At 40.3% G+C, this 14428-nt stretch overlaps 1 protein-coding gene across 4 annotated transcripts in view; it reads right to left on the bottom strand.

Annotated features, from left to right (window-relative positions):
• p4ha2 (procollagen-proline, 2-oxoglutarate 4-dioxygenase (proline 4-hydroxylase), alpha polypeptide 2) overlaps positions 1 to 14428 on the bottom strand; it is a 38911-nt gene that overhangs the window by 2450 nt on the left and 22033 nt on the right. For 2 of the 4 annotated variants that reach the window (XM_030069503.1, XM_030069504.1), the window contains exons 8-14: positions 14062 to 14238; positions 12200 to 12270; positions 11011 to 11110; positions 9850 to 9903; positions 7220 to 7285; positions 4009 to 4077; positions 826 to 922 (exon numbers count right to left, since the gene is read on the bottom strand). In XM_030069503.1, the coding sequence (XP_029925363.1) occupies positions 826 to 922; positions 4009 to 4077; positions 7220 to 7285; positions 9850 to 9903; positions 11011 to 11110; positions 12200 to 12270; positions 14062 to 14238 (634 nt within the window). Of the gene's footprint in view, positions 1 to 825; positions 923 to 4008; positions 4078 to 7219; positions 7286 to 7354; positions 7415 to 8179; positions 8371 to 9849; positions 9904 to 11010; positions 11111 to 12199; positions 12271 to 14061; positions 14239 to 14428 lie in introns of those variants that run through there. The other 2 variants (XM_030069505.1, XM_030069506.1) reach the window with 2 other exon arrangements.

The raw sequence follows: 14428 nt of genomic DNA, 5'->3' as shown, positions 1-14428 counted from the left end.
TGTAACAGTGTGGTAATGTGACGTAGTGTAACGGCATTGACACAGTCTACATTAAGTGGCAGGTGGGGTGATGGATGGAAAATGTTTGTGCATGCACATTTCAGTGGATTATGCAATATTGCACTCTGCTATCTCATAAATTTTGTTATAAGACTGTGCAGCTGAATGAAAGCAAATGGTCTTTGGAGGCAGGGAAATAAGTCACAGGATAACTGTTTCTCTGATAGAATCACATGAAAATACACGAGGATTTTTAGAAGGGAGAGAGGGCTCATTGGAAACTGAACTTAACATTCACTGTGGCCAAAGTAATACCTTTAATGAAGAGTAACCGTAAAATATAATGACTAATACTCAGATCTTGATAGTTAATTCTAAATTCAGGTTGTCTCAGTAATGCAAATCAATAAATGTAAATCATTCTCATGAATTCTCTCAAGGTTACAAATCATCTTGTTCTCTTCCCAGAGAATAAATATCCAACTTTGAACTTCAGTTTCAACTACAATCTCAATATGATTTGTCTCATTTACCCCCTGTATACTTTTGATGAATGAGAATCAAATCGACTTTATTAATTCTAATTTAAAAGTATTTAAAGTATTTAAAGCTTTAGCTTTAGTTCATTTGATCATAATATAATAATAATATATATATAAAAAAAAAAAAACCAAGACATACAGTACATTGCCAAGAATGGAACAATAAAGTCATCGCACTTCTTTCCATTGTGGTCCTTGATGGTGCAATTAAAAGATGATGCAGTTAAATGATAAAATAAACATAGCTTGGATATACAATTCATGTATCTGGATCTTAACGCACCCCATTTACTGCCCACTAGCACAGGACAGGCTGCGTGTCTGGTTCTATAGTCTCCCTCTCCACTCTTGAACAGATTGTACCAGAACACTGCGGTCCCCTGTGGAGACATCAGACAAACAGAATTTTGCTGCTGTCCAACCAAAACCTTGTATCTCCACAATATCAACTTTTTAGAAACTAAGGGAAACAGTCTTGTCTCTATGTTGATGACTATACATTTTTCAGTTTACAAAATAGGTTTTGTGAAGATTCCATGACCCCAAGGGCTGTAGGCCTTTCTGAGTCCATAGAGGAACATGTAAATACTCAAATTAAGTTCAAACATGAAAATCACCAAACTTGGAGATATAAGGTTTTCACTGGACAGTGTCAATATGAGGAAAACACACAGCATGCATGCACATGAAGAGGAGTGTGACAATCCAATGCTGGACAAGTGTAGACTTGGAGCAGAAATGGAAAACACATTTTCCCACTGGCTTCATGCTGAGAGCCCTCCGCTGCAGAAATACACTGAACCAAGTCCAGCTCATGTGTTCACTGGGTTTCCTGACAACTACCACTCTGCTTGCCAAACTTGAGTTCAAGGGTACTTAAGAATATGTTAAAAACTGATGTTTCCAACAATAAAAAATATAGTCCCCCGTATTTCTTCCACGGCTGTGTAAATAAGAGTAACAGTAGATACATAGTCACAGTATACATAAGTTGTGCAAAATAACAGCAGTGAAGTGCATACAACAATGTAATTATTCAGGGTGTAAAAGTGAACTGTAAAAAAAACGAACCTTAAAATACACAATATAGACTACAAAGTTCTCATCAGTGATGGCTGGACCTCCAAGGCGACTCAGAGCTTCCTGATCTTAAGTGTTCGTTACATTTTTAACTGGGAGGTGAAAAGTGCAGCGTTACAAACACTCCAGGTGCTGAAACAGGTTGGTGGTGTAACGCTTCATCGCTGAAACGGCTTTTCCGCAGTGTTTACACTTAATAACTTCTTGCTCGACATCGTCCACTCTAAAGCCAAAGTGTGTCCAAACAACTGACATGGCATTTTTTTTTTTTTGGTACAAGCTGCTCACCTTGCACAGTCAGCTTGTTGTTTGAGTTTTCCTCCATGTCTCCTCCATGTAATAACCGGTAACCGAAATAACCGACATGGGCAGGATTACATCGGTTAGAGGCCCTAAATGTCGGTTTCCATTATTTTTCGATTAACTGCCCAGTCCCACTTACACTCATAGTCGCTGTGGACTTAAAGTGCAAAAACTATTGTTAAATCATCTGGTTTTCATATTGCCATACCTCCTGCCTTAGGGCAAGAAGGAAAAAAAGCAGGATGCTGGGCGGCAGAAGGGATTTCTTAAGGTCGCCAACCACCAACTTGCCTTTAAAGAACTGGGGCCAACTGAGGCCAGTGATCAGATTGCTTAACCTCACATCACCCCTTATAGTCAACAGCAGCTGACAGGCATTTAGGGGAAATTATTTTCTCTTCCAGAAGGAATCAATAGCATCAAGAATGTAATCTGGAAGCCTCTGGACCACATAAAGATTAAGGGCTCTAGTTTCCCGGCGCAGCGCGGGGTGGCGCAGTGAGGCGAACCCCGCGCAGAGCTAGTTTCGACCGGCGAAACGGCAGAGGCGGACAGTGTCCAAGTTTCGCAGACGGACTTGCACCGAGATGGGAGTGGCGGCGCAGCGGGGGGAGATGTCAACAGATTCAACTTGGTGCAGTGACAGTTTCGTGCCAAAAGGCTTCGCCGAGGTGCGCCAAAAGCTCGCCATCTGAAACCACGTCTACTTTCCGCGCAAGGCAGAGCGGAGCTGGCGCAGTGGAAGTTTGGCTGGCTGGCGCACATCACCAAAACCTCACAATCAGCACAAACGGTGCCAATCTCCTTTGATCTGACATCAGTTGTGACGGGACAGTTGATATGGAGATATATGTATGTGCTGATTGTGATCGCAGCATTGAATAGTGTTTTTTTCGGTATTTATTGCATCGTTCATGTGCCTGACATTCCGGGAGCCTGCCTGTGAGGTTTTGGTGACGTGTCCGCACTGCTCGCCGGTCTCCGCTCCGCGCCTGTCTCCTGGGCTCCGCTCCGCCTGCGGCAATAGACCTCCATGTCAGCTGTGTAAACTTTCATTACGCCTTCACGCAGCGCATTTTAAAGGCAAGGACAGGGGCTCATTTGATTGGTTAAATGTGAATCGGCTGTGTCAAACCCACTCCACGCCTTCTCTCCTCCCCTCCGCCGGTAGGAGGGACGGCGGAGTACTTGCGCCACCGAGCATGGCGTGCCAAACTTGGAAAATCCGCCTGGCCACACCCAGTTGGCGAAGCGCATCTGCGCTACGCCCCCGCCTCGCCAGGTCTGCGAAACTAGAGCCCTAAGACACAATCTAGACTTTGCCAGTCATTTTCACACCACTCTTAATCTGTTTCATTCTACAAAATGAGACTGTGTCTGAGGAAAAGTTGCAACTGGCTCTGGCATTGTCTTTTGCCTATGGAAGAAGGTTTGTTTACAATAACTAGCAGTCTCTGGTTAGCTAGCTAGGTGGCACCAGAATGCCACTGGGAATGGTGGTTTTGAGAGCCTGTGTTCACTTGAAAGTTTCAAGAACGTCAAGCCCACTTTTCTAACATATACTATGCATGTAAACAACAAATACCTCACTACTGTTTCGCCTAATAACCCATTGTTCCACATCTAATCATATTACACTGCAGTGAAGAGGTCTGTTCAGTTTTGTTCATGTATAATCACATTTACTTCTAACATCTTGGGCCAAACACATGTTAGTGCAGACAGTACTGCCAGATTATTAACGCTCTTAATTTACTTGAACTTCTAATAAAATCACTGAAATTTACTTTATTTTGTAAACAGAATAATATCCATGGAGTTTTACAGCAGGGCCTTAAATCATATTTGGCAATAATAACCAGGCAATAAAACAGTTTAGGGATTTGTATCCCATTGTGGACATTCATACTCAAAATCATTGTGCAGTGATAGAAGTGCACACCAAATAGCATATCACTCTAATTTCTGTTTCTGGCTTTCACACACACACGCGCGCGCACACACACACACACACACACACACACACACACACACACACACACACACACACACACACACACACACACACAATGCTGTGTATCACCTTTCTTGGCCAGATCGCCGCACCGAAGTCAGGAAAAACTGTTGCTCCTCCTGCCTCCACATCACTCATCTGCCGTAGAGATGGAGCAGAGGAAATAACCTGATTAGAAACTGGCTCTGGGGCTCGCTGCACTCTTAAAAACATACACATTGGTATTCAGTCCACATAGGATGTGTTACTTTAAACCCTTCTGAGGATCTGGTTTAGGACAGCACACATTTGTTTCACTTGTCAGAGCAACATATAACAGCAACACATTGATACAGCACGTGTTGCTAGCTACATATGATTTGCTGAAAAGCAATACAAATGCAATGACACTGAAGTAACATCCTTTTTGATAATGTGGGTGTAGATCTGTGAATACCAACAGGAAATAACTCACAGATGAAATGTTAAAAGTTTCCATTCTGTTCAAATACTATAAATTAAAGAGGTGAGGTAGCTTCATACAGTCAGGCACTGAAATCAGACAACTTCTCAAAAGATATGTGGCAGAGATGATGGACAAGCAAGGCATCAATGTTTAAGATTATTGCTAAAACTGGGGTCCATCAGTTCTTCCACATAACATTAGAGCACACCCATTTGAACAGAAACCTTGATCAAATCATTGTAACTTTATCATCATAACATATCATAACTTATGATGACCAATATGATAACCAGATTCAAGGGAAAAAATTCCCTCTATGATGTGTCTATTCCTCCATGGTTGTTTATTTGAAGACATACAGTCTGTAGTGCTTGGGAATCTCAGAGGCCACTCACACTGGCAAGTTTGATCCGCGCCCAAGCACGTTTGCCCCTAAAATCCGGATTCTTTGACCAGTGTGATCGCTCCGTATCGTGCTTGAATACAGTACACTTCCCCCGCTCTGGCACGGTTGGAAGGGGTGTGCTTCAGCGCGGTACGGGCGCATACACGAGCACATGCACGGTCACGCACGCAATGCGCGGACGTAAATCATGCAACTTTCCTCCTGCCTCTGCAAAATTGTTTAATGTGCGCAGCTTGATTACCGGCGAATGGTCGCGTTGCGCAATCAATAATCAACCATGTTGTCTGTGTCACTGTCCGTTGTGCTGCTGCAACCGCGTATAAACAAAAGTCGGTTTATAATGAAAGTACAGCAGTCTGTGTGCGGAGATCCGGCAGACCTGGTGCTGGCCGGCACCGCGTCGGCACTGGCCGGCACTGGCCGCGGCACCGCGCGGTGTGCGGCCACCCGGTCACCCCCAGGTCTGCCGGATCTGACAGGTGCCGCTCCGGCTGTCAGGTGGACCTTTCTGAAGAAGGAGGAAGTTACCTCTGAAACTGTCAAGGTAAATAAACATCCCATGTCTGATAAAAAGGACAAAAAGTGTTTTTTAGTTAAAAGGAAGACATGATGAATGTATTTGAACTACATTGATTTATAATGACGTCGGGCCATGCCTGTTGTCGTATTTCAACGTGATGACGTGCACACCGGGGGCAATCATGCTTGGGCGCGTTTGGGCTTTAGGTAATGTGAGTGCAGGCCAGCCGGGGACTGGGGAGGGGGGGATTTTGGTTTTAGCACGATACGGACTCAAACTTGCCAATGTGAGTGGGCCCTCAGAGGCTGTTCCCACCTGGTATTAACATCCATCCATCCCTAATCTGATCACAAGTGGACAGCTGCACTTCAGTTTGTTTGGCCCACTGGCTGACAGTGCAGCTGTGCTGGGCAGAGTCAGGTAAGATTTTTTTTTTTTTTTTTTAATTGGAAAAGTGCCAGTCTGGTCGGTGTTGTGTGTGTTGGGCTGGACCAGAGTATAAGACAGAGGATGTCAGGTTAGTAGGCAGTCCTTCAGTGCATCCTGAAACATGTCTGTTAAACTTGTAATGCCATGCAGACAAAACCGTCCCAGGCCACCTCTGAATGTGGCCTGAGCGATTGGATCTCAAGATGCATTAAGGATGCATTGCTGCTGTTTACACCTGATTGTGCAGGACTGATGTTAATACCAGGTGGAAACAGAGTCAAAGTCACTTTATAGACGAGAAATGTGTTGCACCGTAGGATTGTGCCATCCTTACCATAAGGTAGCATTTTTTGTTTGCACTTTTTCAGTCTTTTGATGCTTCGGTCTTTTCAGGCTTTTTCAGTTGCTAATGTGCACCCGCAAAGGAAAAATATGTGGGGGAAAGCTCACAAAGGCAGCCAGTGATTGATATGAAGAAAGATGTAACTGGTGTGGATCAGTCCGCACGACCAAACAAAGAGTGGGCCACTGATCCAGACGCTCATACTGGTACATATCTTGTGTTTGGCAAGCTGTGACCACTTTAAAAATGTTACTTCACATGAAGTTTACAAGTGGACAGGTTTACTCTATTGTTCATAATATGCACTGCACTGTGAAAGTCAATAAATTCTCCATCATTTCTGAGCCAATACCAATTAGTTACTGTACTAAGCAATTGGTTATTCAATTGTTATTATTGTGGAAATTGTGCTTCGTATCTTGCTATCCACTTTGCTGCTGTGATGCGTGAAATTTCCCCACCGTGGGACTAATAAAGGAATATCTTATCTTATCTTATCTTGTCTTCTGTGTGACAGTATTTGGGATTCATATTATGTAACTCAATTTTCTGTGGTCCTATTTATCATCTGTTTTTTTGTTTGTTTTGTTTTGTTTTTTTTGGCTTTTCTGTTTTTCTTTTCTGCATTCTACTACTATTACCATGGAAGCTGATTTTGTAGCATATCTTCTTTTAAAGACTGAAGCATACCAACAACTTGCCACAGGGTGAATAATGCATCGTTTGGAAACATATTGCTTTTTTTCTTTTCCTCCTTTTGTATACAGTTTTACACCATTCAGTGTTAGCAAGGGTAAAAGTCAAACTGGACTACAAGCATGTTATGGGGAAAAGCCTATAAGACTCTACACAATATGTACTGGAACCGATTGACATTAAGACATAATTAATCTTCCATTTGTGTGTCTCACAGTTTTTTGCCCAATTACAACCAGTAATGCTAGGTTATGGGCCATAGGACGGTGCTGTAACACCGCATATCAATTGGTAGAACTCTATGAAAGTCAATCAATCCAAGTCCAAGATTGAACCAGAGCTTATGTGCATGCCCACGAAGCCGCATCAGCAGAATGATGGCACTCAGAACAAGGAGGTTGCTGATATAGGGCTTTGAACAAACTGGACACCCATACTTACATAGTTCAAAAAAGTGGCCACACGATTTCCAGTGCCTAATCTTTTGAAAGCATCAGGTTCATCTTTCTATAAAGATAAAATTCAAGAGTAAAGACACATGATGAAGACGCCTGACACACACACATATGTACTTACGTAGTTGAGGAAGGTAGCAAGTCTATTTCCATCGACCTTGAGGTTGCCGTCAAAAGGACGCTGCAACAGATGTTTATAACATTTAACCCATCACTGAAGACTCACACTAGGAGTCCGCCACTAAAGGCACTAAGGCTGACATTTTTGATGTCAATAAGCTACTTTAAATTCATGCTCTGACCTGTGGTCCTGAGTGCAAATATCTATATCTATATCTATCTATATCTATCTCTCTCTCTCTATATATATATCTATATATATAGATATATATCTATATCTATATCTATCTATCTATCTATATCTATATTTATAGATATAGATAGATAGATATAGATAGATAGATATAGATATAGATATAGATATAGATAGATAGATAGATAGATAGATAGATAGATAGATAGATAGATGTAAAAAAATCAATCATGCTATAATAAAAGACAACACCGTAGCAGAGCTGCTCAGCTGCATATGGAGCTATGAATGGAGCGCACAAGACATTCAAGACATTCATAGTTATCAGCTAATGTCTTGCAAAAGTATTCAGGCTTCATAAGTTTTGCCAATTTTGTTGTGCTTTTAATAATAATGTATTTACAACTTGAAAAAACAAGACACATAGCGCTATACAAATAAACAGAGTTTAAAAAACCAAACATTTAGAATGCATCCAACGTAAGAGTAATAAATAACAATAGTAATAAAATTATTAAAATTAAAGAAACAGCAAAACTTAAAATAAAATGCAGCCGTGATGAAGCATAGCTAAGAAACTACGGCATGCCCATAAACATGTCTTTTCAAACGGTTTATAAAAAGCTGACAGATTTTTTCATATTAAATGGAAGGCTGTTTCAGAGTCTAGGAGCCCTGATTGAGAAAGGCTAGTCACTTTTGATTTTCAAACTGGAATCTGGAACAGATGACGGGTCTTGATCAGTGGACCTGGAGGATCTCACAGGTTTGGATGGTACTAAAAGTTCTGCAGTAAAATGAGGTGCAAGACCATGCATTGTTTTCTGGGTGATGAATTTAAAATAAATAAATAAATAAATGAATAAATAAATAAACAAACTTGGAGTCAATGAAGTGCATTAATATGAGAGTAATATATAATCTGACAGTTGGGCTTTGTCTTCCTGCATAGCTTGCCTGTACAAAATACAGACATGTGCACAGAGCACTATAATAAACAAGCCTAAGGGAAATAAAGGCATGAATTGCCCTCTCTGTATCCTTAAAATAAAGAATAGATTGTACTTTAGCTATGTGTCTTAACTCACTGGCCAAGTTTTTTTTTTTTTTTTCTTTTGTGTAGATCAAAATCTAAATCAAAGATCACAGTTGGGTTTCTTGCTGGTGGCTTTGTGTTGGAGAGAACAGCTCCTAACACGGACTTGATCTTTTAAGTTGCTCCAAAATGCATTTATTCAGGACTTTTTATCTGAATTACATGCAAAGCACTCCATTGTGTGAAAATGAAAACTGTTTTTTTAAATGTACGGGGGAAAAAAAATTACATTAAAATAACAGAGAGCTTGTATCATCTGTTACTTGATATCACGTTTAGATTGTATTTGTTGGTAGAGAACAATGCTTTCCTTTTAGACTTTTGTCTTTCTTGCTAACAAAGCTGAGGTCATGTCCTGTCACTAGATCTCTTAGTGGGACTCAATGGGATTGTCGCCTGTGGGCTAGACTTGCTCCATCAGAACACACTGGGGGATAAGTGGTTCATTCATAGAACAAACAAACAAACAAACAAACAAACAAACAAACAAACAAAAAAATATGTATCATCCCTCGATTTTCAGTAAGCATTATCCTCTTTAGGTTTTTGTATGAACAGCAAATTCTGTATTTTTCTATAGAGCGATGGAAGAATGATGTTTTATAGTAAAATTTAGAAATTTCTTGACTTTCTGTAACTGATCGATTAAAGATATATTCCACAGACTGCTCAAGTATTCTGACATAACTCCCATTAAAATGAAGGTGAAGAACATGGTCTCAATTTTGTGAAAAGAAAGTTAAAAATTAAAAAAAAGTAATTAAAACATCATTGATAGAATAGAGTGCTTTGCATAGAACTTGGACTGAAAAGCCCAAATAAATGCATTCTGAACAAAAGAAAAAAAAAAAAAAAAAACAACTTTGCACACAAAATATTCCAAAAGTCAAGGAGTTGGAATGCTTTTGCAAGGATCTGTGTAAAGGACAGTGTAAATATTCCTTAAATGCTTGCTGGCATGTCAGGAACATGCCAGCAAGCAACAGGAAAGTGGAAAGCCATTGAGTTAGCGCACACACACGTATATACAAGTAAACACATGTACAGCATAAACCCACACACAAGAATGCGCACCTCACATCATCATGATAAGCATCAACACACACACACACACACACACACACACACACGTGAATACACAAACACACACACACGCATGCAAACACATAGACACACACACACACACACACACACAGAAAGTACTTACCCTTGAAAAGTCATAATGTGGCTCATACTGTCCTCCAACTCCATAGTTAGCAACCTGATCAGCCATAGACATAGGTGTTAAGAAAAACTAAAAGAGAATTTACTGATAAAACAACAGAACATCTCTTTAAAAACTCCTTGTGGCCCAGTTGCAGCAGGGCATTCTAAGCTGCTACACCCTGTCCCATTCTTGTTCTGCTGCAGTCTGCTGGTTTTGTTGCATGTAGCTACAAATGGTTAAGCGAGCAAAAGTATCAGCTCAAGTTGTTACATTCAGTGTGTATAGTTTCAGCTAAAACTAAAACTGAAAATATAAATAAGTAAATAAGAGGACCTCGGTGGCTATCCACAGATAAGCTCATCTATTTTATTTACTGCAAAATACTGACATTTAAATGCATTGGCATGGATATACACTGGCTCAAATACAAAAAATGCAAAAATATGCAAAAAACAGCTGTGTAGTTACATAACAATGGAAGTCACGTGTATCTCTGGCTCTGAACTCCAACTGTTTCAGATCCAGCACTGGCCAGCGCAGCAGGATACACTTAGTTAAGTTAATGGCTGTCTGTCTGATCCAATCCCTCTGATATTAAGGGATGGAACAGAAAAGCATCTGGTTTAGCTGAGTCATTAGCCTTTTATAACTCCCTGTACACCTGCCCCAAAAGTGAAGGGTCTTGTCTGCATCTTGCACAGAATGCAGCAAGAAAGATTCTACCTGGTGGTAAACTTCAAACACCACGGTCCGGTCATGAGCTAACTGGCAGATATTTTAACCCTGTATCAACTTGACAGCAGCTTGAGATCCTCCAGATGATTCCTCAGTCTAGATTCAAGCCGACTGGGGCTTCTAAACTATGGAGCAATGAGCCAAAGGAACTAAAGGCATCTAAATAACCATTAATTTAAATATGTATATATTCTTTTTATTCATTTTTATTCTTTTGTTCATTTTTTTGTTATCGTTTGTTTAAACTGTTTTTGGACAAGGGCTATAGAGTTAATGATTATGATGTTGCTGACCTATTATCACTGTTTGTGACAGTGAAAGAGGGGTTATCCAGTTGCTTTGAAAAAGTCAGTTGCGTTTGTATGACTACATCCAGCAAATGATGCTGTGCTGTTATGTGTAATTCTGTAAGATAAATTACTGTACCTGTAGTAACTCAGCAGTCTCTACTGTAAGGCCTGTGATGTCTTCTATTCTCTGGTTGACTCTGGCTATGACAGGGTCTTCCTCTCCTTCCAGCCATGCACTGAAGAAACAGCCACAGACAAAGTCATGCATGCACTTTACACTGGGATCTATAATCAATTTTCAGAACCAGAGCAAGGGGGTGGGGCCCCTAAGGGGTGAACAGAAAAGATACCACCACATAAAACATAGGGCTCTTTATTTATGCTGGTGCAAATCAAGCACACTGTCTTGAACTGAATTGATCATTCCATTCGGCACTTTTTTTTTTTTGTCTACTTGTGCTATTTGTGGCTTGCCATGAAATTTCTTTAGACAAAAATGGGTGAGGAGCACCCTAGCAGGGAATGTCGTTATAAACAGACCTAAAATTGCAGGGTAAACACAGGTGTTACTCATTACATTAATTTCATTTTGGGCTTTTGCTATTAACTGTGCATGCTAGCTCATTTTAAGTGGTTTGTCCATAGAAACTGAAAGGGATGAGCTCATGCAATTTCTATGTGTTTGTCTATCTAAATGGAACAAAACCTTAATGAGCGTCAATGGTAACACCAGCGTTTAGCCTGCGATGTCATGTCAAAATGTCTGCTGTGAATTAGCTCTATTGGCTGGCACAGTGCAATTTTATTCTTCCACCTCTCCCTTCTCAGAAAATATTTTAATTTAGTTGCCAGTCTGCCATCCAAAAATGCCAGATCAGCAGATAGATAGATACTTTATCTGTCGCCGTGGGAAAGCTGGTTTGCGGCAAACTCAGATGGTAAATACATGTCCGATCATGTTCTTTCCAACGCGTCTCCCAAAAGTGCATTGCACTGTTAACGGCCCTATGGGCCGTTAACAGTGCAATGCCCCTATGGGCATATTCATTGGCCCATAGGGGCAATGAATAACATGATGTGGTGGAGCAGAAATAATTGTGTTTAGATTTGAAAGGGGCATGATAGGTGATATGATGGTGTGATATGAAACCAGAATGGACCTTGGAGCCCGTGGTTTATCTTTCATGCTTAGCTCGCTGGTAATCCTTTAGTAATGCTCCAGTGATAGTAATAATAAAAAAAAAAATCATCAAATGCCAATGAATTAATGACAGCTCAGTGGAGTATACCAAAGAACCATTCACCTGAAGCACTGAAGCACTCACCTTTTTGATACTCTGTAGTTAGCTGTGGTCAGAACGCCTGTTTTAGGGTCACGCACAGTGGCTCTGGCAAGCTTGAAACAAAACAAAACAAAACAAAAATGAAACAGCGATCACAAAAATGAGAAAACTGACCAGAATGGTATTCATTTAGTTCATGTACACATCCTCAGTGACTGGCACTACTTTGATGTTTTGCCAATCAAGATCCCAAGTTTATCTAAAGCTCTCTTCCCCTCTGCAACCACATTTTCCTGTTTAACATGGAAGCCTTGCTAACTCCTATGTGCCAAAGCAAGCTCTCATTTACTCTAAAGCTGAGATAGTTGGAGATTTATAGATTTGGCAATGAGTTTTTGTGCAAGAGCAGAAGAATTGCTTTTGAGCAGCCTGGGAACGAAAGTGAGCAGCACTGTAAAAAAAGTATTTTAGGGTCACTTCTTGGGGCGGTTCAGTTCAGTTCAACTTTATTATCCCCCTGCTAAATGCAGAACACAGTCACGTGAAATCAACACCACATAACAACAGCACAATAACAAACAACAGCAACAGACAGTAGAAAACCCTGCTAATAGGACTACTTAACAGTCCAAAGTGTTCTGCAGCAATCAGAATAACAAGTTTCATAATAACCTGTTCAACAGCCCACCAGCCACAAAAAAACAAAAAAACAAACAAACATCCAAACAAAAAATCCTTAATTCTCCTGGTCCTGCAAACTGGCACTCACAAACGACAACCTGATAGCAGTAACTCAGACTCAAACAGAGAGGGGGACCTGACTCACAACAATTATCTTACCTGCCACTTTAACAAGGCTATTCAGTCTGCTTTTGCCGGGCAGGCTAATGATGCCACACCATGTAGCAATACAGAACGTTAAAACAGACCCAACAAAACTCAGATAAAATCAGGTCAACAGAGATAAGCAAACATTAAAAGACTTCAGCTGCCTAAAATAAAACAGTTATTGCTGAGCTTTCTTTTTTAAATCAATCATCGCTCCCAGATATTAATACGTGTCTACCAATTCAATTTCTGAACATTTCATTCACATTTTTGGGGATCTTTTTTTTCTCCACAATTTCCCCTAAAATTTGACACATTTTGTGATTTATGTTTTTGGAAGTTATATGCCCCTTGTGGTTGGCAGTACCCATTGCCATGCCCACTTTTGACCAATCAGCATAAAAAATTAATCGGCATGTTCCTGGCCCGTGATTAACCTTCCTACGGAGTTTTGTGCAAATCCATTCATAACTTTTTGAGATAACTGTAGCCCACGATAGCAATTTTAACACATACGCAATTTGTACCTGGCCTAGTTAAATCAGTTGGGTTTGGATTATTGTCATATTTTGCTGTTAGTGCAATGGAACAGTAATTTGTTCAGTTAGAGACTGTCTGTTGTTGCAAACTATGTGGTCTGTTTGCTTTGTATCTAGCTTGATATGTAGCTTATTGTGCTAAGCTGTGTCTAGGAAAGACATATATACATAAAAACAAAATAAAACAAAACACAAAGCAAAAAAAAAAAAAAAAAAAAAAAAAAAAAAAAAAATGTTTTGTCAAGACTGTTAGGGCCCTGCTGATGCATTGTCTGCCACTTTGAATGCATAAAATCCACAAAGTGTGTATACTGTGTAAACAAACTAGGCATGAAAAAACTAATATTAAGCTTAACTGGCATAATTTATATTTTAAAAAGTAATAACAAGTAACAAGGCAATACTTTTGTATGATGTTTCATCCATCTTGCTACATATGTTGAGACTATATTAAAATGTTAATGACACAACCCAAACAGCTGGCAAAACACCATAAAACACCATAAAATGAGAATTCTGAGGCCTTTTGTGTCTCACCCTGGGTTTGGCAAGCTCCTTGATCTTCTCAATTTCCTCGTGGGACAGGACGTCAAGGTAGCGTACAATGTGGGGGCTATCCCACTCATCCTCCTCCTTTACTGGCTTCAGGAGGAGACGAGGGTTCCTGTTACCATCCCTGTAGCGACAGAACAGGCGGCTGCGCCTTGCATTGGTCTGGTAGAGAAAAGCAAGTTATAAACATTTTGCACCATATATAATACAGAAAGTATTAAAGTGATGTGTATAATTTCCACTATACACAGTATACATCATATTTTATTTAGCCTGTCCGCTGTATGAATGTTGTATGAGTTCAATTTCACAAGTCAGTCAATACTTAACTTCATCTGAACCTATCCAATGT

This window comes from Myripristis murdjan, chromosome 14, assembly GCF_902150065.1.
Source record: "Myripristis murdjan chromosome 14, fMyrMur1.1, whole genome shotgun sequence".
Taxonomy (NCBI): Eukaryota; Metazoa; Chordata; class Actinopteri; order Holocentriformes; family Holocentridae; genus Myripristis; species Myripristis murdjan.
Note: the sequence above shows the minus strand (reverse complement) of the source record. Positions and strands in the feature narration are given on the sequence as shown.